Here is a 21,264-nt window from a genome sequence, read left to right on the forward strand (position 1 = left end):
GCCCCCACCAAAACAAGACAAAACCTACGCATACAAAAGAAAAAAATGTTAATAGAGTCCTCGGTCAGAGGGGGCCTGACTCTTGGGAGTCCCAACAAATCAGGTCTGGCCACTTGTCCCAAACAGAAAAATTGTGCAAGGCAAGAATATATTAAATATAGCTGTATCAGAAAGACAAGGGGATCAAGCATCTGCAGCCCTGTCTTGGGGTATTGACAGAACTTCCAGATTATACAGGGAAGGGTGCAAGGAACATGCATGGCCAAGCAGGCAGTACTGCTCCAACAGTGGTCTGGCTGATCATTATCTCAGCTCTGGCTCCATGAAAATATCTTACGGCTTGAGGGGCAATTTGGTTCCCAAGACAGGTGTTCCTGCTTAGGGGGATAGTCTCTGTTCTCAAAATTACAGCTGCTCCCACATAGGAAGGCAGTCTCATCAGTGATCTGTCTGGAAGACTCACTGTTCTTGGCAGGTTTAGGGCAGTGACTGGAGATTTCTGGGCCTCAGTGGGGCAGGGAGTGAAAGACATGGGGGAGCTGATCTGAAACATGACACTGTAAAAGCTGACTGACCATAGTCCCAGGGACTCTGGAAGGCTGAGATGGGAGCATTACAAGTTCAAGGCCAGCCTGGGCAACTTGGCAAGACCCTGTCTCAAAATAAAAAAATCAAAAAGGGCTGAGCATGTAGCCCAGTGGTTAACACCACCTGGGTTCAATCCCCAAAACTGCCCCCCCCCCAAAAAAAAAGTGAAAGCTGACTGACGATCTGTTGATATCCCTACAAATCCTGAAAATACCTAGTTACTCTTGGTGACTTCAGCATCAAAGGGGGAGGAATAACAATTTTAGTATTTAAACTCCTTAAATATTTAACATGCCTATAGGTAGAGTGGAGCAGGAATATGACCCAAAGTTTAAGGTAACAAAGGAAACACAAAGTAAAGAGAGTGATGTTAAGCTTTTCTTCTATTTGTACATACCCATTGGGTATCCACAGGACCAAGAGTCAGAGCTTTTTAGTGATAAGAACCCTTAAAACTGTTATAAAACACCAAAATCTCATGTTTACCAAATAAATTTGACAAAACACCAAAAGGTTGTTAATGTGGGAACAGGTAGCATATTTATATTTTTTTCTTTTGGTCCTGGGAATTGAAAACAGGGGCACTTTACCACTGAGCTACATCCTTCTTTTTAAAATTTGACACAGAATCTCACTAAATTATTATTTTTTTTTAAAGAGAGAGTGATAGAGGGAGAGAGAGAATTTTTTAATATTTATTTATTTATTTTTATAAATAATGCATTATTGTTTATTAAAATCATCCTGAAGTATCAGAGAACACCAGAATTATTTTTTTTAACAGAGAGAGAGAGAGAGAGAGGATTTTTTAAAATATTTATTTTTTAGTTTTCGGCGGACACAACATCTTTGTATGTGGTGCTGAGGATCGAACCCGGGCTGCACGCATGCCAGGCGAGCGCGCTACCGCTTGAGCCACATCCCCAGCCCCTCACTAAATTATTGAGGCTATCCTCAAACTTGCAATCCTCCTACCTCAGCCTCCCTAGTCTGTTATTACAGGCATGCACCAAAGTGCCCAGCATTCTTGTATATGACTAGTGGAACCACCAATTGGAACAACCTCTATGGAGACCATTTAGTCATCTTAAACGTAAAAATGCTGAGTAGGGCAAGGTGGCACATGACTGTAATACCAACTATTTGGGATGTTAAAGCAAGTCCAGTCTGGGCAATTCAGCAAGACCCTGTCTCAAAATTTAAAAGAAAACAAGTGGGGAAGGCATGGACTAGGGATACAGCTCAGTGGTGGTTGATCCAGGGCTCAATTCTCAGTATCACCAAAAACAAAACAAAACAAAGCTTACAAATGCATATACTTTTACTCAGCAATTTCACTTGTAGGAATTTTGTTATTCAGTAAATCTTTTAGTAATTTCATTGTACAAGTGAGTATGTATAGTATGGTTGAACACGTTTCTATCATTGAAAAATATTTTACTCTATAAACCTAAGTACCTTTCTAATGATTATACATGCCTAAACATTTTAAAAGGAATAAGTTGGAGCTGGGGATTTGGCTCAAGCGGTAGCGCACTTGCCTGGCATGCGTGCGACCCGGGTTCGATCCTCAGCACCACATACAAACAAAGATGTTGTGTCCACCAAAAACTAAAATAAATATTAAAAATTCTCTTAAAAAAAAAAAAAAGGGATAAGTTGGATGTGGAACTCGTGATAGAGCACTTGCCCAGCATGCACAAGGCCCTTGGTTCAATTCCCAGCACCAGTGAATGAAAAAAAAAAAAAAAAAAATGCTGGGGGCCTTGACTTCGGAGGTTGAGGCAGGAGGATCATAAATTCAAAGCCAGCCTTATCAATTTATCCAGGCCCTAAGCAACTTAGGGAGACCCTATCTCAGAATAAAAACATAAACAGGGATGGAATGTGGCTCAGTGGTTAATCCCTGGTATAAAATAAGAAAAAAAAAAAAAAAGAAAAAGAAAAGAACTAAGAATATTTCTGGTCCAGCATGTGAAAAACATACAACTCCCAATCTAACAAGAAAAAAGCCAAGCATGTGTGAGGCTGTGGGTTCAATCCACAGTGTCACACACACAAAAAAGAAAAGGTAAAAAAAAAAAAAAGAAAAGAAAGAAAAGCAAGTCCAATAAACTTGAAAAACAATTCATACTCAGGATGCAACTGATATCACAGAGCAAACTGTTGTTCCAAATATTGGAAAAAAGACAGGTAGATATTGAGAATATTTAGAATATTTGCCACAGGAGCCCAAAAGAAGCCTCCTCGTGAACTAGTACCTAGTTACTTTTAGCCAGCACATTGAATTGGGCTTTTGACAAAATTTTATAAGGCATAGCAAAAGATTTAAACATGGTTTTTAAAGCACAGAGCAAGAGCTTGGTGTGATTGCCTACACCTGTAATCCCAACAGTTTGGGAGGCTGAGGCAGAGGATCACAAGTTCAAAGGCAGCCTCAGTAATTTACCAAGAGCCTATCTCAAAATATAAAAAAGGGCTAGGAATGTGGCTCAGTGGTAAAGCACCTCTGAGGGGTTCAATCCTCAAAACCAAAATAAATAAAACAAAAGTAAAGACAGATCCAGATTGAAAGTGGGCACAGTGGCAGGGACCTGTAGTCCCAGCTACTTGGGAGGAGGTGGTAAGGACACTTGAGCCCATGAGTTCAGAGCCCACCTGGGAAACATGACACTTAGGGAAAAAAAAAAAAATCGGACTAAGATATGACAGAGATGTTAAACTTATCAGGCCAGAAATTTAAGACAACTTCAGTTAATATACTAAGGAAGGCTGAGATAGGAGGATTGTGGGTTCAAATCCAGCCTTAGCAACATTGAGGCACTAAGCAACTCAGCGAGACCCTGTCTCAAAATACAAAATAGGGCTGGGGATGTGGTTCAGTGGTTGAATGTCCCTGAGTTCAATTCCCAGTACCAAAAATAATTTTATATACAAATACACACACACACACAAAGGGCTCTGATGGAAAAAAATGAACACTCAAACACAGATGGGCAATGCCGAGTGGAGACGTGAACTCTGAAACAATGAAAAGGTAGAAACAGAAACACTGTAAGGGAAATGAAGCTTGCCTTTCAGACTTAATAACAGACTGGACGCACCTAAGCACTGGGTCAGCGGGCTTGAAGAGATGTCAATGGAAACACCCCAAACAGAAAAGCAAAAAGAAAATAGAATGAAAGACAGAAATGAATGCACAAGTCTGATGAGGCAATAGTAAAAAGCTTCCATGCATGTAATGAGAATACCAGAAGAAATATTTAAAAGCAATAGTTGAGTATATCAAAATTAATGACACAAAATCAGATGCAGGAAGTTCAGAGGATAAGCATCAAAAAACCCTACATCTAGGGCATATTACATCCAAACTGTAGAAACTCAAGATAAAAAAAATCTTGAAGGGGGGGAAAAAAACACTAACTGTAAAGGAACAAGGATAAACTGCAATGGACACCTCACTAAAAGATACAGATGGCAAATAAGCATATGGAAAGGTGCTGAACTTCATGTCATTAGGGAACTGCAAAACGAACTATGAGATACTACTACATACTTGTTAGAATGCTAAAACCCAAGCACAGGCAATGGCAAATGGTGACAAGCATGAGGTGCAATGAGACTATCATTCTATTATTGGGCTGGGGACATAGTTCAGTTGGTACAGTGCTTGCCTTGCATGCTGAAGGCCCTGTGTTCAATCCCCAGTACCACCAAGAATAAAAAGAAGAGCTCCATCATTGCTGGTGGAAATGCAAAATGCCATAGCCACTTTGAAAAGTCAGTTTGTTACAAAGCTAAACTCCTACCATGGAATCCATGCTTTTTGGCATTTACTCAGATGAGTGAAAATTTATGTATTACCCCTCCCAACACACAAAAATCTGCACACTGATGTTTATAACAGCTTTATTCATAATTGCCAAAACTTGGAAGCAACCAAGGTGTCTTTCGGTAGCTGAATGAATACATGAACGGTGGTATATCTTGAGAATGGATACACTCAGCACTAAAAAAATAATCCATGAAGACATGAAGAGACCTTAAATACATATTTCAGACTACTTTAAAATACATGTTTATGATTCTAAATATAAAGCATCCTAAAAAGGGCAAAGTTACAATGTCAGTAAAAAGATCTGATTTATAGAGGCTTGGCAGGAGGAAAAAAGAAACAGGTAGAACTGAGGAATGGAGGATTAGGGCCTAGATAGTTATGAATTATCATGCAGAATGTTGGATACACGTCAAACCTTATTCAGTGGCCAGTGTAATGAGGGCCATAATCCCAACTATTTGGGAGACTTGAGGTAGGAGGATTGCACATCCAAAGCTGGCTTTGGCAACTTTTTTTTTTGGGGGGAGGGGGGTGCCAGGGATGCTTTACCACTGTGCCACACCCCATCTTTTTATTTTTAGACAGGGTCTTGCTAAGCTGTTGAGACTGATCTCAAACTTGCAATCCTCTTGACCTAGCCTCCCAAGTCTCTGGGGGATTACAAATGTGTATCTCCACACCCAACCAGCCTCAGTAATTTACTGAGACCCCCCCTATATCAAAATAAAAAAATATAAAGGGCTGTGAATATAGATTAGTAGTAGTGTTTTCCTGGGTTCAATCCCTAGTAAAACACAAACACAAACACACACACACACACACACACACACACACACACACACACACACATCAAAATCACAAGACATTCAACAAAAAGCATGAAATCAAATATACAACTGGGGTTGTAGCTCAGTGGTAGAGTACTTGACTACACGTGTGAGGCCCTGGGTTCGATCCTCAGTGCCACATAAAGATAATAATTCATTATAACTAGTAATAATAGGTAGTTAATAAAGAGGCAGGGGGTTAGGGTTATAGCCCAGTGGTAGAGTGTCCCTGGGTTCAATCTTAGTACACACACAACAAAATTAATATTAAAGAGAAGCATAAAAGAACTCTTGCTCAGTTTCCCCATAAACCTAGCAGCTCTCTCTCTATATAGTTAATACTCGAGTCTGACACAAATGATCAGGAGACACTGAAAATGAAAGACGGTCAGAAACCAGCCCAGCATTCATCAGGCTGTGTGATGATTTACCTATGGGCTCTCCACCACTTGTCCTGGGAGGGAAGAGGAATATTTGCAAATTTATGTCCTGTTTTGGGGCCAATAGTGGGAAAGCAAAAAACTTTTTGTCTGTTTCTTCTCAATTGCCTTCAGATCAAAACAGTACTTCAACATTGCTTAAGGTGGGCTGGGGATGTGGCTCAAGCAGTAGCCCGCTCGCCTGGCATGCGTGCGGCCCGGGTTCGATCCTCAGCACCACATACAAAGATGTTGTGTCCGCCGAGAACTAGAAAATAAATATTAAAAAAAAAAATTCACTCTCTCTTTAAAAAAATGTAAATGAAGGAGTGTGGCTGTGTTCTAATAAACCTTTATTTACAAAAAAAAAAAAAAACATTGCTTAAGGTGGCACCTTTTGGTATCCTACAGTGCATTGCTTTTTCTCTCTTGTTATACTTAATCCTTTCATCATCTTCTTATTCCTACAAGACAAGTTAGAAAAGAATTGTAAAAAAATTTACTAGAGTAGATACCATTTAACACTAACCCCTTGAAAGTGGCTGATAAACAAGAAATGCAATTCTGGAGCTCCTGAGCAGTTTACCCCCATACAGGATAGTGAGTTAAAAGGATACACGGAGGGGCTGGGTTGTGGCTCAGTGGTAGAGCACTTGCCTAGCCCGTGCAAGGCCCTGGGTTGGATCCTCAGCACCACATATAGATAAATAAAGGCATTATACCCATCTACAACTACAAAAAAATTATTTAAATAAAAATATAGGGGCTGGGGATGTGGCTCAAGCGGTAGCGAGCTCGCCTGGCATGCGTGCGGCCCAGGTTCGATCCTCAGCACCACATACCAACAAAGATGTTGTGTCCGCCGAAAACTAAAAAAAAAATAAATATTAAAAAAAATTCTCTCTCTCTCTCTCCTCTCTCACTCTCTCTTTAAAAAAAAAATAATAAATATATATATATATATATATATATATATATATATATATTTTAAAGGATACATGTTTAACAGAGGAACAGCACTGTCTACTTATTCTCAGGACTCCTGTTTATTGCAGTGGTCATCTTTATACTTTCCCATCCCACAGTTCCTCCCCATTTACACACACTTATGATACTCCCATTAAAAAAATGAAGAAACAAGTAGTACATATTGGAATATATTACTCAGCCATAAAGAATGAAATGATGGCATTTGCCAGTGAATAGAAGGAGCTAGAGACTATCATGCTAAGTGAAATAAGCCAATCCCAAAATGTTAAACAAAGGTTGAATGTTCTCTGCAAATGCTGACTCAAAAAGGGGGTGAAGGTTCACCAGATTGGGCAGGGGAGTGTAGGGAAAGGAGAGGGGATGGGAATAGGAAAGACAGTAGAACGAATCAGACAGAACTTTCCTATGTTCATATATGAACACATGACCAGTGTAACTCCACATCATGTACAACCACGAGAATGGGATCCTAATTAGAATAAGTCATACTCCATGTATGTATGTCAAAATATGTTCTATTGTCACGAGTAACTGAAAAGAATAAAAAAGTTTAAAAAAAAGAGAAAGGAGTAGAAAGAATGTGTGTGTGGGAGAGATTACTTTTATGGTCTCTCTAAAATCTAAAACAGCTTGTAATGTATGTTTTTTTCCTAGAGGCTATGTAATCATTATATTCTGAAAGAAGTGTCTGTCTCAAAGCTGGGCACCTGTAATCCCAGCAACTAGTGAGGCTGAGGCAGGATGATTTTAAGTTCAAGGCCAGCCTCAGCAATTTAGTGAGGCCCTTGGCCGGGCTTGGTGATCCCAGGGGTTCCAGAGGCTGAGGCAGGAGGATCATGTGTTCAAAACCAACTACAGCAAAAAGCAAGGTACTAAGCAACTCAGTGAGACCCCATTTCTAAATATATATGAAATAGGTCTGGGAATGTGGCTTGGTGGTTGAGTGCCCCCAAGTTCAATCAATCAATAAATAAATAAGACTGGGAATGTAGCTCAGATAGATAAATAAATAAGTAAATAAATAAATAAATAAATAAGAAAGACTGGGGATGTAGCTCAGAGGTTAGGCATGCCTGGGTTCAATCCCAAGTACCAAAAAGAAAAAGGAAAAAAAAAAAAAAGTCTGTGTCCCCCGCCAAATGACTGAGCAATAATATATCATGACCTACAGGGTAACATATGAGACTATAAAAATCTTTTCTGGTCTGTTCACCTTTTCCCAGATTCACTCAATATATATGTATGAATAATCTTGACCTATTTGCAGTTTCCAAGTGCATGATGATCTCTTTCCATATTGGTATTGGCTATTTCCAGTAAAAAAAGGCCCAAATGATTCCTTTCCAACTGGTAAGCTCGCCTCCCCCCCCCCCCCCCCAGTATATATAACCTCTTAGGAAACCTCCCTAAACTACTCTAGTATAGCTACTTACTTCCCATATATTTTCAGAGATTCCCTTATTCATTTCCATTCCAGTACGCTGCATGGATTTTCCAATTTTTGTATCTCCAGGTAGTTATCTGACATGTGGTAAAAACTAATTCCTCCCCACCCCTTTAAACAGGTCCCTTAAATTGAGACGAAAAGACAAGTTTCTAACTTATCTCGTTTTGGGGAATGGGGATTGAACTCACAGGCATTCCATTCCTGGCTCTTATCTTTCTTTTACTTTTAAAAATAAATTTTTAAGAGTCTTCCTAGTTTTCCCAAGATGGCCTTGAACTTGTGATCCTCCTAAATCGCTGGGATTACATATAGGCACCACTATATACAGCTCCATGTCACATATTTTGTTAAGGCTGAAAAACTAGCCATATTTATCTGAGTGCTCATTCACTACTCAATTCAATTCTTTTTACTCCTCCTTTTGCCTGATCTGCACAGCACCTTAAGAAAATAGCATGTTTATTCTTTCTTTTCCTATTAAATTATTCAGAAATCCATCTACACAACTCCTTTATTTGTATGCCATGCTTAGAAAAAAAAAAATCAAATGTTACCTTTTCACGCATTCAGGGCATAACATATTATCTTCTAGTCCCGAGGGTGGAAAAATACAGGCAGGTAACAGGAAGAGGGAAATCATCCTCTTGGGAGTGTCAGGGACCCAAGTCTGACCTGCATGGAACTGCAGGCGAACCCAGCCTGCTGTTTCTGCAGAAAGAAATTGTCCATGGACCACACACCACCTGACACCTGGGAAGGGAAGAGAAGCGAATATGAATGGCAAGATCTAGATGTTTCTCCAGTACAACCCCTCAGGAAGTCACTATTTTATCCTTCTATTCTGCTGATAAATCAGTTAAGTAAAATACATAAAAAAGTGCAGGGTTCGGGCACAGTGGTGCACATCTATAATCTCAGTGGCTATAATCTCAGTGCCTTGGGAGGCTAAGGTAGGAGGATCTCTAGTTCAAAGCCAGCCTCAGCAATGGTAAGGAGCTGTACAACTCCGTGAGTCCCCAAATAAAATACAAAATAGGGCTGGGCATGTAGCTCAGTGGTCAAGTGCCGCTGAGTTCAACTCTTGGTAATAAATAAATAAATAAGTGTAAATAAAAAAAAACATTATCATCTAGGTTCACAAATTATATAGAACAAGAGAAATGATAGTTAACTTTTTGTAATGCTTGCTTTGTGTCCAGGATTCTAAGTGATTTACCTATTAATATATGTCTTCTTAAGTACATTATTAACATTTATATCTATTTTTTCTTTCTTTTTTTTTAAGAGAGAGAGAATTATATTTATTTTTTAGTTTTTGGCGGATACAACATCTTTGTTTGTATGTGGTGCTGAGGATCGAACCCTGGCTGCACGCATGCTAGGCGAGCACACTACCGCTTGAGCCACATCCCCAGCCCTATCTATTTTTTCTTTCCCCTCCAGTACTGGGAATTGGACCTCAGATCTGCTAGGCAAGCACTTCACTGAGCTACACCCTCAGCCGAGCACCAAACATTTCCATGGTCATTGTTTGCTCTCCAACATGACAAGTCATGTGCTTCACATAAGTCTCACAATCATTCTAGGACATAGGTATTTATAATGTTTTCATAGAGAATGACACCAGGGCTTAAGCCAAGCAATTTACCAATGTTTCATACTTAGGAGATAATTAAATCAAGGATTTAAACAGCATCTTTCCTTGTGTTCACTGTTTTGAATGCCTTAAGAGGAAAAGACCTTAGGGGATTAGCCAACCATATTAGATTATGCTTTCTTCCCACCTTAGAATTCTGCTTCGTGATGAAAAAGGACAATTATCCAGTCATCTGGCCAAGAGATCCATCCAAACAAAACTTGGCTACTCATCGACCAAAGAAGTCCCACATGAATCCAATTTCTAATCTACAGTTATTTTAACTAATTCCTTCCCTTTTGCCCCCTTACAGTCTTGCAGTAATAAACATTAACCTGTTTCTTAGGTCTAGTACTCACATCTTTTTTTTTTTTTTCCATTTTTGTCCACATTTAATGCTATTTTATTAACTTACAAAATAAGACATGGGCATTCTGGAATATTAGGAAAAAAATAGAAAAGTTTGGTATAGTAAACAAAATCTTGCATGAACTTGTCATCCAGAAACTACAACTAATGTTAGTGTGTAATTAATACATATTTTGTATCCATTAACAGCATATCCTTAGATTTTTTTCCATGACACTTGATATTTTAAAATATGTTCAATTATTAGAGCACTCCTCAATTTTATTCCTGTGTGCGATAATTTATTTAAAAGTACAATAATATCAGACATTTAGCAGTTTTTAAAAAAATACATTTTTTTTAGAAAGCCCATTTCTAATTTTTGATTACAGAGAACTATGAGCTTTGCTATAATTGAGGAATTTGTTCTTTTTTTTTTTTTTTTGGTTTATTTTTTTATTTTTTTATTTTTTTCTGTTGCTTTGACAGTATTTATATATATATATATATTTTTTTATTGGTTAGTACTCACATCTTAAGGCTGATCTTACCAGAGGTTTGCAGCAAAAAGGCCTCCACAGAAGTAGGGATGGGACACGAATTCACAGCCTTGCGCTGATTGGCTCTGGCAGCGATCCTTGCCCAAGATGCCAATATGGACTCCTGAGCTGAATTTACAACTTCAACAATCATGTTAGTCTCTTCCTCTCTTTTAACCTTATGCCTTTCCTGAAGCCCTGTTGCATTGGCCTTCCATTTCCTGGAAACTGGCTTCAATCTGGCCTCCTGAGATGTTTCAGGAATATGCTGAAAATGAAATTCATGGTAAGTATTTGGAGAAGTGTTACTGCCATAAGGGTGGCTTGTATTAACTTAAATCATAGTTTCTCCCTGTACTTTACTGGAATTGTACCTGCTGGGCAAGCACTCTGCCAATGAGCTCCGTCCCTAGCCCTTGTTATTTTTACTTTTTATTTTTTGCAGAACTGGAAGTTGAAATTAATGATGTTCTACCACTTCATTACATCCCCCAACCCCTTTTTTTTTCTCTCTCTCTCTCTCCCTCTCTCTTTTTCCTTGAGACACAGTCTATTTAAGTTTTCCAGGCTAGCCAGATGGCAATCCCTCTGCCTCAGCCTCCTGAGTAGCTGGGATTATAAGTGTGTGTGCCACATGCCCAGTATATCATTCATTTTTTTGGCGAGGGTGGGTACCAGGGATTGAACTCAGGGGCACTCAACCACTGAGCCACATCCCCAGCCCTATTTTGTATTTTATTTAGAGTCAGGGTCTCACTGAGTTGCTTAGTGCCTCACTTTTGCTGAGGCTGGCTTTGAACTCATGATCCTCCTGTCTGAGCCTCCCCAGCCACCCGAATTACAGGTGTTTGCTAGGGTACAACCCCTTATTATTCTCTATACTGACCTGAATGTGTATGTCAGTGTGGGAGCTTAGAAATATTAGTTCCCTTAGGAAAAACTGTTGATTGTTAAAACCATGGGGGGTGCAGGGTTGGGGGAGGCTGCTATTGCCACCTAGTAGGAAGAAGCTAAGGATGCTCCTAAACATCATGCAATATTCAGGTCTGCCTCTAAAACACACACAGAGAAACATTATTTGATTCCAAAAGTCCATAGTGCTACAGTTAAGAAATCCTGCCTTGGAGGTGCCACATACATTATCAGGCAGGCCAACCCACACAGAGAGCCCACCACCTTCACTGTCAGCCCCACACCCATCACTTACATATTTTTGTTCGGGATATGCATGCTTCTGTAGCCTCAAATAAACCTCTATTTTCTAAGGAAATTAAAAGGGAAATAAAAGTTAAGATTTGACAAAGGTTTCCATCCTTAGATCAAGAAGCAGGGGATTCCCACCCATGTACTAACCTGGCCATCAGTACTCAAATTAAATTGTTGGCACCAGTTTCTCAAAGTATCCCGTGAAACCTTATTAATTGGAGGCAAAATGGTCGGCAAGGGAAGGGGTTGTATTTTGCAATTAGGTTTTGTTTCAGGAAAGCAAACTGAAAGAATGGAATCAAAGTAATTTTTTTTTGTAATTTCACAAAAATGTTCTCACTTTTCCCACAAACCAGTTTCCACTTTATATATATATACACACACACACACACACACGTGTGTATATATACACACACACATACATATACATATTTTTTTCCCCTTGATATTACAAATGAACAAATAGATTCAGGAATGAAAGTGCTTGCCCAAGATCACACAGTTATTAAAATGGTAGACCTGGAACTCCAACCTACATTAAAATTCTGAATTCTATTTTTTTTTTTTTAAACTACATACTCCATCTTGTTTTCGTAGCCCTTGACCACCTGGATAGAACATTATATTGGATTTCACTTCCAAAGTGTCTAGATTTTTAACCACAAAATATCAGACACCAAAGAACATACCCCTGAACTCTACTCCAATCAACAATGGTCCAGTCAGCCCACTTCATTTTTCTCTCCAACACATCTGACTTCACTCTGCTTAATTCTAACCCATCACTACTTATTTCATCTTGTAGTCAATTATTGGCCCAGAGGATAAAATCATCCCAAAGATACTTATTTGATGCCTTTCTATGAAGCACTGGAAACAGATACAAAAGGGTGCTTTTCAGAGTGGCTAGATTTTAGCAGTAATTCTCATCAAGCAAATACTAGATATTTTTCAAAATTATTTAAGAGGCAAGTATGTTTCAACTATTTTTTCTTGCTTTTCTGGCATCCAATTCAGGGCCTCATGTATACTATGCAAGTGCTCTACTACTGAGGAAATCCTCCAGCTCATTATCATTTTTATAGATGAGGAGATTGAGCTCCATGGTTGGGAATTTGGACTCTTTTATGTCTGGAAGCCTTATAAATAAATATAGATCATGTTCTGGGCTGGGGATGTGGCTCAGTGCTAGAGTGTTTGACTACCATGTATGAGGCCCTAGGTTCAATCCTTAGCACCACATACACACAGAAAAGATTATGTTGTGAGCCTGATGTGATAGTGCATTCCTATAATCCCAAATAGGAGGTTTAGACACAAGGGTGCAAGTCTGAGTCCAGCCTAGACAATTTAGGGAGACCTGTCTCAAAAAATAGCTGAGTCTTTGGGTTCTATTCTCAGCACCAACAAATAGACCAACCAACAAACAGACTCAAACAAAAAAACAAAAACCAGCTGCTTCTATCCAAAATAGCCCACATGCCTATTTTGCATCTTAAAAGCCAGGCAGTGCAAGCAGCTTAGCAAGGGAGAAGTATGGGAGTTGAGAAATCTCTTGCCACAGGCACTGGAGGTGGGATTTAGGTGGGTATTGTTTAGTTAGATAACAGGGGAGGGGAAAAAAAAAAAAAAAACTTTTACTTTTCTTGGGCTTCACAGTGCTGCTAACTGAGCAGTCTCTGTTCTCATACTCTCATTGTTTTTCCTGGGATTTTAAGGTTTGATACCTTCCTGTTTGATTTCTGTAGTTGAAGAAACACTTGTTTCTATTGGATATTCTTGTTCCTCTGTAACTGGGACCAGTGTTAAAATCACATTTTCTTCATCGAATTGCTCCTCAAGGAAGTTCTGGAAAGAGAAGAGTCAGTCACATATTCTCACTTGATGCCACACAACTAAACTACTTACTTTCTTTTTTTTTTTTTTTTTTTTAAAGAGAGAGTGAGAGAGTGAGAGAGAGAGAGAGAGAGAATTTTTAATATTTATTTTTTAGTTCTCGGTGGACACAACATCTTTGTTGGTATGTGGTGCTGAGGATCGAACCCGGGCCGCACGCATGCCAGGCGAGCGCACTACCGCTTGAGCCACATCCCCAGCCCCTAAACTACTTACTTTCAAGACACAATGTAAAATAAGAAACTCAGGAGACAATAGGTGAATGGAGACAGTACTGAGATTCCTTGAATGTGGTATTGAACCTTTTTTAGATAAATGAAATAATGAGGAAACGGGCAAAAGTCAATTTGGAAATGGGTGATTAAGAGAAAACAGAAGATAGGATTTGGCTTTGAGGGATTTTCCTCAAGTTCTTTCCTCTCCATGAACTAAAACAAATACTTTCATTTATCTCATACATCTCTTCAGCATGTGTTACTTTCAGTTATCTCGGAAATCTCTATGGAATGTATTCTTGTCTTTCTATCTTCCAGCAGAAAGATCTGGACTCAAGCTATTGTCAACTTTCACTCAAAGCAGTAACTTCAGCCAAAAAAGCCACTGACCCTCTAGAATGCTCTGTCTGCTTAATCCTCTGGCTCATTAATACTATTCTGATTAAAGAAAAAACTCAAGGGCTGGGGATGTGGCTCAAGCGGTAGTGCGCTCGCCTGGCATGCGTGCGGCCCGGGTTCGATCCTCAGCACCACATACCAACAAAGATGTTGTGTCCGCCGAGAACTAAGAAATAAATATTTAAAAAAAAAAATTCTCTCTCTCTGTCTCTCTCTCCTCTCTCTTTAAAATAAATAAATAAATAAAATTCCCTCTCTTTAAAAAAAAAACAAGAAAAAACTCAAAGTAGCCTACAAATTCCTGAACTGGTCTAGCCCCGGCCAGACAGACAGAAGAGAATGCATGCCTTCCTCTGTTCCATTCAAGATAAGAACATATTGCCAGGAAGCATTCAGTGTTGTTTGTTTGTTTGCAGTGCTAGCAAGATCCCAAGGTCTTGCACGGGAAGGAAGGGCTTCACCATCAGTGTTTGAATGATCCCAGGAGTGAAGGATACTGTTTAAAAAGCAGGTGGGTAGGAAGGGACTAACTTTTCCTGATTTTCTACAGTACAGAGCCGGTGGTAGTTGCTCGCTGTCTTTCTCCTGTTTAATCTTCATGGTGCACTTGTGGTAATTTATTGGTTTTCTTGATTTACAACTCAGGAAACCAAGTCTCAGAAATTAAATGAGCAATGCCACAGAGTAACACACACTTGAGTACGGTCCTGATGGTGTTTTTTCTCTTAACCCCCAGGGTGAATGAACGCCATTCCAGCCCTATTGTAATCTCAGAATGGATTACTACTCTTCACCCCTCCCCCTATTTAAATCTCTTCCCTTAGGCTCTCAAACTCTTAGCTTCCAATTTGTGATTTTTACATTTGTATAGCACTTTTCAAAATGCTCCCCAGATTCACTTTTTCAGCTTACAAAAGAAAAAAATAGTTGACGTTACTGGTGGAACATTACTCCACTCTGAGCAAAGTGGGGACCTGAAGCAGTCCTCTAGCCTGGCACAGTGGCCCCGGTAAATACACGAGGATATCTTAATTTAGTTTCCTATCCAGTCCAGGATGAATCAAGTCTAGTCTGGGAACCCATGGGATACAAGGGCATTGGAAATTGGTTGCTTCCTCCTCCTGGGGGAAAAAGCAATCAGGTCACTTTACTTTCTGACTTTTGGTCACATTACACATTCCCTTTTTATTATTATTATTATTTAGCTGGCCATTTCTTTCTTTTTTTTTTAAGAGAGAGAATTTTTTTTAATATTCATTTTTTAGTTATTGACGGACACAACATCTTTGTATGTGGTGCTGAGGATCGAACCCGGGCCGCACGCATGCCAGGCGAGCGCGATACCACTTGAGCCACATCCCCCAGCCCTAGCTGACCATTTCTTTACTATTTTTATCTTAACTTGCTACAGCACTTCTTGTCTCTCTCAACAAGATAATTTTTTTTTCCTTAGGAGTTGGAAACTTATCTCTTTTTATTCTCACCCAAACACACATAGAGTATCAATCAAAAGAAAAGTTAAGGATCCATCTGTAAAGAGGAGGAGGTTCCAAGATGGAGGTTTCTTCCACCCAGAAATGGATTGATTCATAGCAGCAAAAAGAAAATGTAAGTGAGACCTAGTAAGACTGTGTTAACCAAATATGAGACAATTCCTTGAGAAAGGAAACTTACCTTCTCAGTGACCCTGTCATTTGCGCCTGACATTTCCAGGAACACCGGGAGACGGCAAAGGCAGCAGGGCTCCGGACAGCTATGCGGTGTACTCCTTGTAACCTGAGGCTTAGGGACTGCTCCTTTTATAGGCAAATGTCTCCTTCTACTTCCTGTTACCCAGATGAGCTGTTTTCCTTCCTCTATTTCTCCTCCCTGATTATGTGACAATGCAATAATTATTAGTTTCATTACTGTCAGGATCCTGTCTTGTTCTCTAGGTAATGGATGATTAAGTAATTCATTTAACTCCAAATCCTTTTGATAAAAATGAGCTTTTTGTTTGTAAGGTGGGACTTGGGAGAAAACTGGAATCCACAAACCCTTGTTGACAACAAGTTCCAGTTGAATGAAAGGAATATTCTAGAGTAGTTCCAGGACAATAGTGGTGATCAACTAAATGAAAAGACACTCAGAAGATTTTAGGGAAATATTTTGTTATTTTTTTTTAATTGTTTTGGTATCAGGGATTGAACCCAATAGCGCTTAACAAGTAAGCTACATCCCTACCCTTTTTTATATTTTTATTTTGAGACAGGGTGCCACTATGATGCTTAAGGTCTCCCTAAATTGCTGAGGCTGGCCTTGAATTTGCAATCCTCCTGAACCACTGGGATTGTGTGCATGTGCCACTACACCCAGCTAGAGAGGTATTTTATAACACATTTATATCCCTAGGTGTTTCACTCACTGAATTTAAATTGTGAGGGATGTCTAACATGTCCCTCTTAGATCTAGTTCTAAACACAAACCTGCAATAATAATGAGAAAATAAAGGTTAGGCTGTTGAGAATAGGAGCAGCAGCCAAAACATAAAGGAAAGAATGAATGAACTGCAAGCATTCCGGAGCTCTGGAGCCAACCGCTGGAGGCAGCAGACATCTGGCGATGAAGTAGATGTTTTCCTAGGTCATTGGAAGGAGTCAGTACTTCTAAAAGAACCGTTATCCACAAACAACACCGCGGCACTGAGAACAGTGCCCTTACAGTGGACCTTCTCTGCCTCTAGGAAAATGATTTGCTCCATTAGTCTGAGGACTCAGGGGCCTGAAGTCCATTTAATTTAGTAATACAATATATTCGAAATGTGACCTACCAAGGAGGAACTTGTTAGAAATCCAAATGGTGAGGCCCCACCCTAGACCTCCTAAATCAGATCTTGGAGGGTGGAGCCCAGGAATCCATATTTCAACAAGCCCTCTGGGTAATTTTTATGCTCCTCAAGTCTAGAAGCCTTGGCTGGATCAGCATTTGACCAAATGCCTTTGGAGATAGGTAGATCATGGTGGATAATGGTGAAATACCAGTTCCTCCCTTTTAGAACGAAAACTAAATACAGCCTAAAGAGATTCAAACCAGAAAGTTCTCCACCTGCTCATTTGGCTGTGGGGCCCCTGCAGTTTTGCCTGGGTGATTTAGAGGGAAGCTTACTTGGTGGGCTGAGATGATCCTTTTGCTAAACTGAGACTGGACTTCATGTAGGAAGACCATTTCATTACCATGTTTTTGTTCTTCATAGCATTTGTCACAAAATGAGTATCTTACTTATTTTCCCAGAGGCTTTTTCCTGAATTCTCTCACCGCCCCCACCCCTGGTCTTAGGGGTTGAACTCAGGACCTTGCACAAGCTAGACATAGAGCTCTACTGTTGAGCTACATCTACAGTCCTTTTTTATTTTTAACTTTGAGACAGGGTCTCACTAACTCACTAGGCTGGGTTTCAACTTGCCACCTCCTGCTTCAGCCTCCTGAGTAGTCACCAGGACTGGCTTTCCTGTATTTATAGTGTTATATTATGGGAAATTCAAACATGTTGAAAAATAATCAATGGTGTCATGAGTTCCCATGTATTTATCAGCTGCAGCAATTAATGACTTCTAGTCACTCTCGCTTTCAAATGTAGAACTCTACCCATTCCTCCTATACTAGGTCATTTGGAAGCTAATATCAGTTCTAATATTTACAAATAAATTCAGGGGAAAAAGTATTTTTCTTATCATAACTACAATAGCTTTTCCATATCTAAATATAAAAAAATAATTATTTAATATTATCAAACTTTTAAAATATATGTTGTATTCATATGTCCAACAGCATTCAAAACTACAGTTATCAGCTGGGCATGGTGGCACATGCCTGTAATCCCAGCAACTAACGAGGCAGGAGAATCACAGGTTCAAGGCCTGCCTCAGCAAGTTGTTGAGAACCTCTCTCAAAAAAATAAAAGGAAGCCATGTGTAGTGGTGCTCATCTGTAATCTCAGTAGCTCAGGAGGCTGGCTGAGGCAGGAGGATTGCAAGTTCAAGGCCAGCCTCAGCAATTTGGCAAGGACCTAGGCAACAGGGCAAAGACCCTGTCTCAAAATAAAAAATAAAAAGGTTGGGGATTGGTACTGGGGATTGAACTCAGGCACCCCTGAGTTCAATCCCCAGTACCAATATAAACAAATAAAAGAGGTATTGAACTATTGTTCTCCCTGATGGTGATGGATGAGGAAGGAAGGGGATTCAGAATAAGAAAAGTAAACCCCATCTCATCTTGTCACTTGTTCCTTCTTGAGTTTATTTATTTATTTTCTATTTTATTTTATTTTATTTTTATTTTTTTTGGTAATTGGGATTAAACTCAGGGGCACTGGACCACCGAGCCTCATCCCCAGCCCTATTTTATATTTTATTTAGAGACAGGGTCTCACTGAGTTGCTTAGTGCCTTGCCTTTGCTGAAACTGGCTTTGAACTCACAACCTCCTATCTGAGCCACTGGGATTACAGGTGTGTTGTTCTTGTTGAACCCAGAGGCATTTTACCATTGAGTTACCTCCCTAGTTCTTTATTTTTATTTACTTATTTATTTTTTTCCTTTGAGACAGGGTCTTGCTAAATTGCTGGGAGTCTCACTAAGTTGCTAGAAGGCTGGTCTGGAACTTGCCATTCTCCTGCCTCAGCCTCCTGAGTTGCTGGAATTACAGGTATGTGCCATCATGCCCTACTTAATTTTTTTTAATTGGCTCTTTTTAATGACACATGACCCCCCCTCCATTGTTGATACTATAAAATATTAATTATGTACCAACTTAAGCTTGGTTTAATATTTAGAAAACTTAGGGTCTATGTATACCAGGCTGAGATAAGAAACAGTTTTGAAGTGGCTTTCTTCCTTTGATTTCTTTCTTTGATTACTTTCTATTACCACAAAGACCAAGGACTCAATGTCAAGTATATAGATTCCAATTATGCTTTGGAGATTGAGGAAATAACCCCTTGGTCTCCAAGATTTTGGACAGGATTCCAGTTATTACGTGCTTCTCTTTAAGCTCCCACTATAACAGTCAAGGATTATGATAATTTGGTTATCATTGTCAAGGCAGATCCTTAAAATTGGTTATCCTCCCCCCCCAATAATTTACAGTCACATGACTAAATGGCTATAGATCAGCTGGATGTGGTGAGGTACACCTGTAATCTCATCTAGTTGGGAGTCTGAGGAAAGACAATTGCAAGTTCCAGGTCAGCCTGGCCAATTTTAGCAAGACACTATCTCAAAATAAAATTTTAAAAAGGGCTGGGGGTATAGCTCAATGACAGAGCACTTGCCTAGCATGCATGAGACTCTGGGTCCAATCTCCAGTACTCAAAAGAAAGGAGAGGAAAAAAAAAAAAGGAGTAACTCCAGATCACTTAGGGGAAGTACTGGGGGAAATCATTATAAGGAATACCATGGCGGTACATAGTCCTTTCTCCCAGGGAGCTAGTCATATCATTACTCAGTGGGTCCCAGAACTGAAAAATCAGCTCAGGTTTGGAAGCTGAGCAAGAGATCATAACTTTTTATTGGTACAATTGCCCCCAGCTTCCTGCTTCTCCATCCTTGACTTGTTTTGATTGCCCATGTTAAGCAGCATCCTTGTTGGCTGCCCATCAAACCTTGCCCCTTGGGACACCATGCTCCATAAACCACCTTCATTGTCCCCCGCAGGTCAAGCCCCTTTGGCTGTCCTCCAATCTTTCTGGTAATTGCAAGCTCCTGGCTTCTAGTGATTAAGTACCATAATCTAGCTTTTATCACTTCAGGTCCATCATCCCTAAAATGACATTAAAGCCCAGCACTGTGACTGCTTCACCTGCCATCAGCCTTGTCTATTGAGGACCTTTTCAGCAATGCGGGTGCCCCATCTCCAGCACATTCCTGATGGTTTTTCTGAATGTCTGATCCCGTGAGCCCTCTTGAGAAACATCCACTGGTGGGTGTATAACCCCACGTGATGTATTCATCCTTGCAAGCCTATTTCTTCAGTTTGTTATTCCTTCCTCTACCCTCTGTCATGACAACTTGGATTAGTTCTACTTGGCTCAGTACCGGCCTTCACTTTTTCCAGGTCCTGAGCAATCATCCTGGCCATGAATTTATCCCATGGCATGTTATATCCTGTGCCAGGAGAGTATATCCCTAAGGTGATGAATTCTTGCTTATTGAATATTATGTTCCAGCTCCTTAGTTCAATTGCTCTCAAAATCTATGGGGAAGGTGGGGCATGGTGGCTCATGCCTGTAATCCCAGTGAGTCTGGAGACTGAGGCAGGAGGACTGCAGGTTTGAAGCCAGCCTTACCACTGAGCAATTTAGGGAGGCTGTAAGCAACCTAGTGAGACCTTGTCTCAAATAAGACAAAATAAGAAATAAAAAGGAGTGGGATGTGACTCTCTTGTGAAGAGCCTTTGAGTTCAATCTCTGGCACCAATAAAGAAAAGAAAAGAAATCTATGGAAGATTCTCTCCTAACTCCTGCCAATACTGCTAATATCTGCCATTCCTTTGGCGTATATTCTCTTTCCACTCTTGCCAGCTCAGAACTTTCTCAGATGGGCTTTGCTGAAATTTAATTGTAGGTGATAGGCCTAGTACTGGAAGAGGAATTGGAAGGAGCTTTGGAAAGCAGCATCTGTTGCTTTGAGGAGGAGGGGAGTGTACAGCATCTTCCAGCATGAGAATAATGCCAGTTCTTCCTAGGGAAATGCAGAACACTGCTGCAAGCTCTGGGACTTCATAGTGGTCTGCAGAGCCAACACTCGCAGGGACAACCATCCAAATGTCCTTGCCCTATATTTTAGGGTTTCAATTTTCCCCACCCAGATTGTTGACTTTAGTGTAGCAGATCTGCCTTTGATGAAAACATAGAAGTCCCTAGACATGCAACCCCAGCAACA

General features: G+C 40.0%; 1 protein-coding gene across 1 annotated transcript; it reads right to left on the minus strand.

The window, feature by feature from the left end:
- Window positions 1-6,054: 6,054 nt before the first annotated feature.
- Window positions 6,055-14,948, minus strand: Dppa2 (developmental pluripotency associated 2). The gene is given in 7 exon segments (XM_077795526.1): window positions 6,055-6,136; window positions 8,664-8,859; window positions 10,645-10,900; window positions 11,840-11,893; window positions 11,986-12,122; window positions 13,530-13,686; window positions 14,880-14,948. Coding segments are annotated over 7 exon segments (951 nt in total).
- Between the last annotated feature and the right edge of the window lie 6,316 nt (window positions 14,949-21,264).

This window comes from Urocitellus parryii, chromosome 2 (genome assembly GCF_045843805.1).
Source record: "Urocitellus parryii isolate mUroPar1 chromosome 2, mUroPar1.hap1, whole genome shotgun sequence".
Classification (NCBI taxonomy): Eukaryota; Metazoa; Chordata; class Mammalia; order Rodentia; family Sciuridae; genus Urocitellus; species Urocitellus parryii.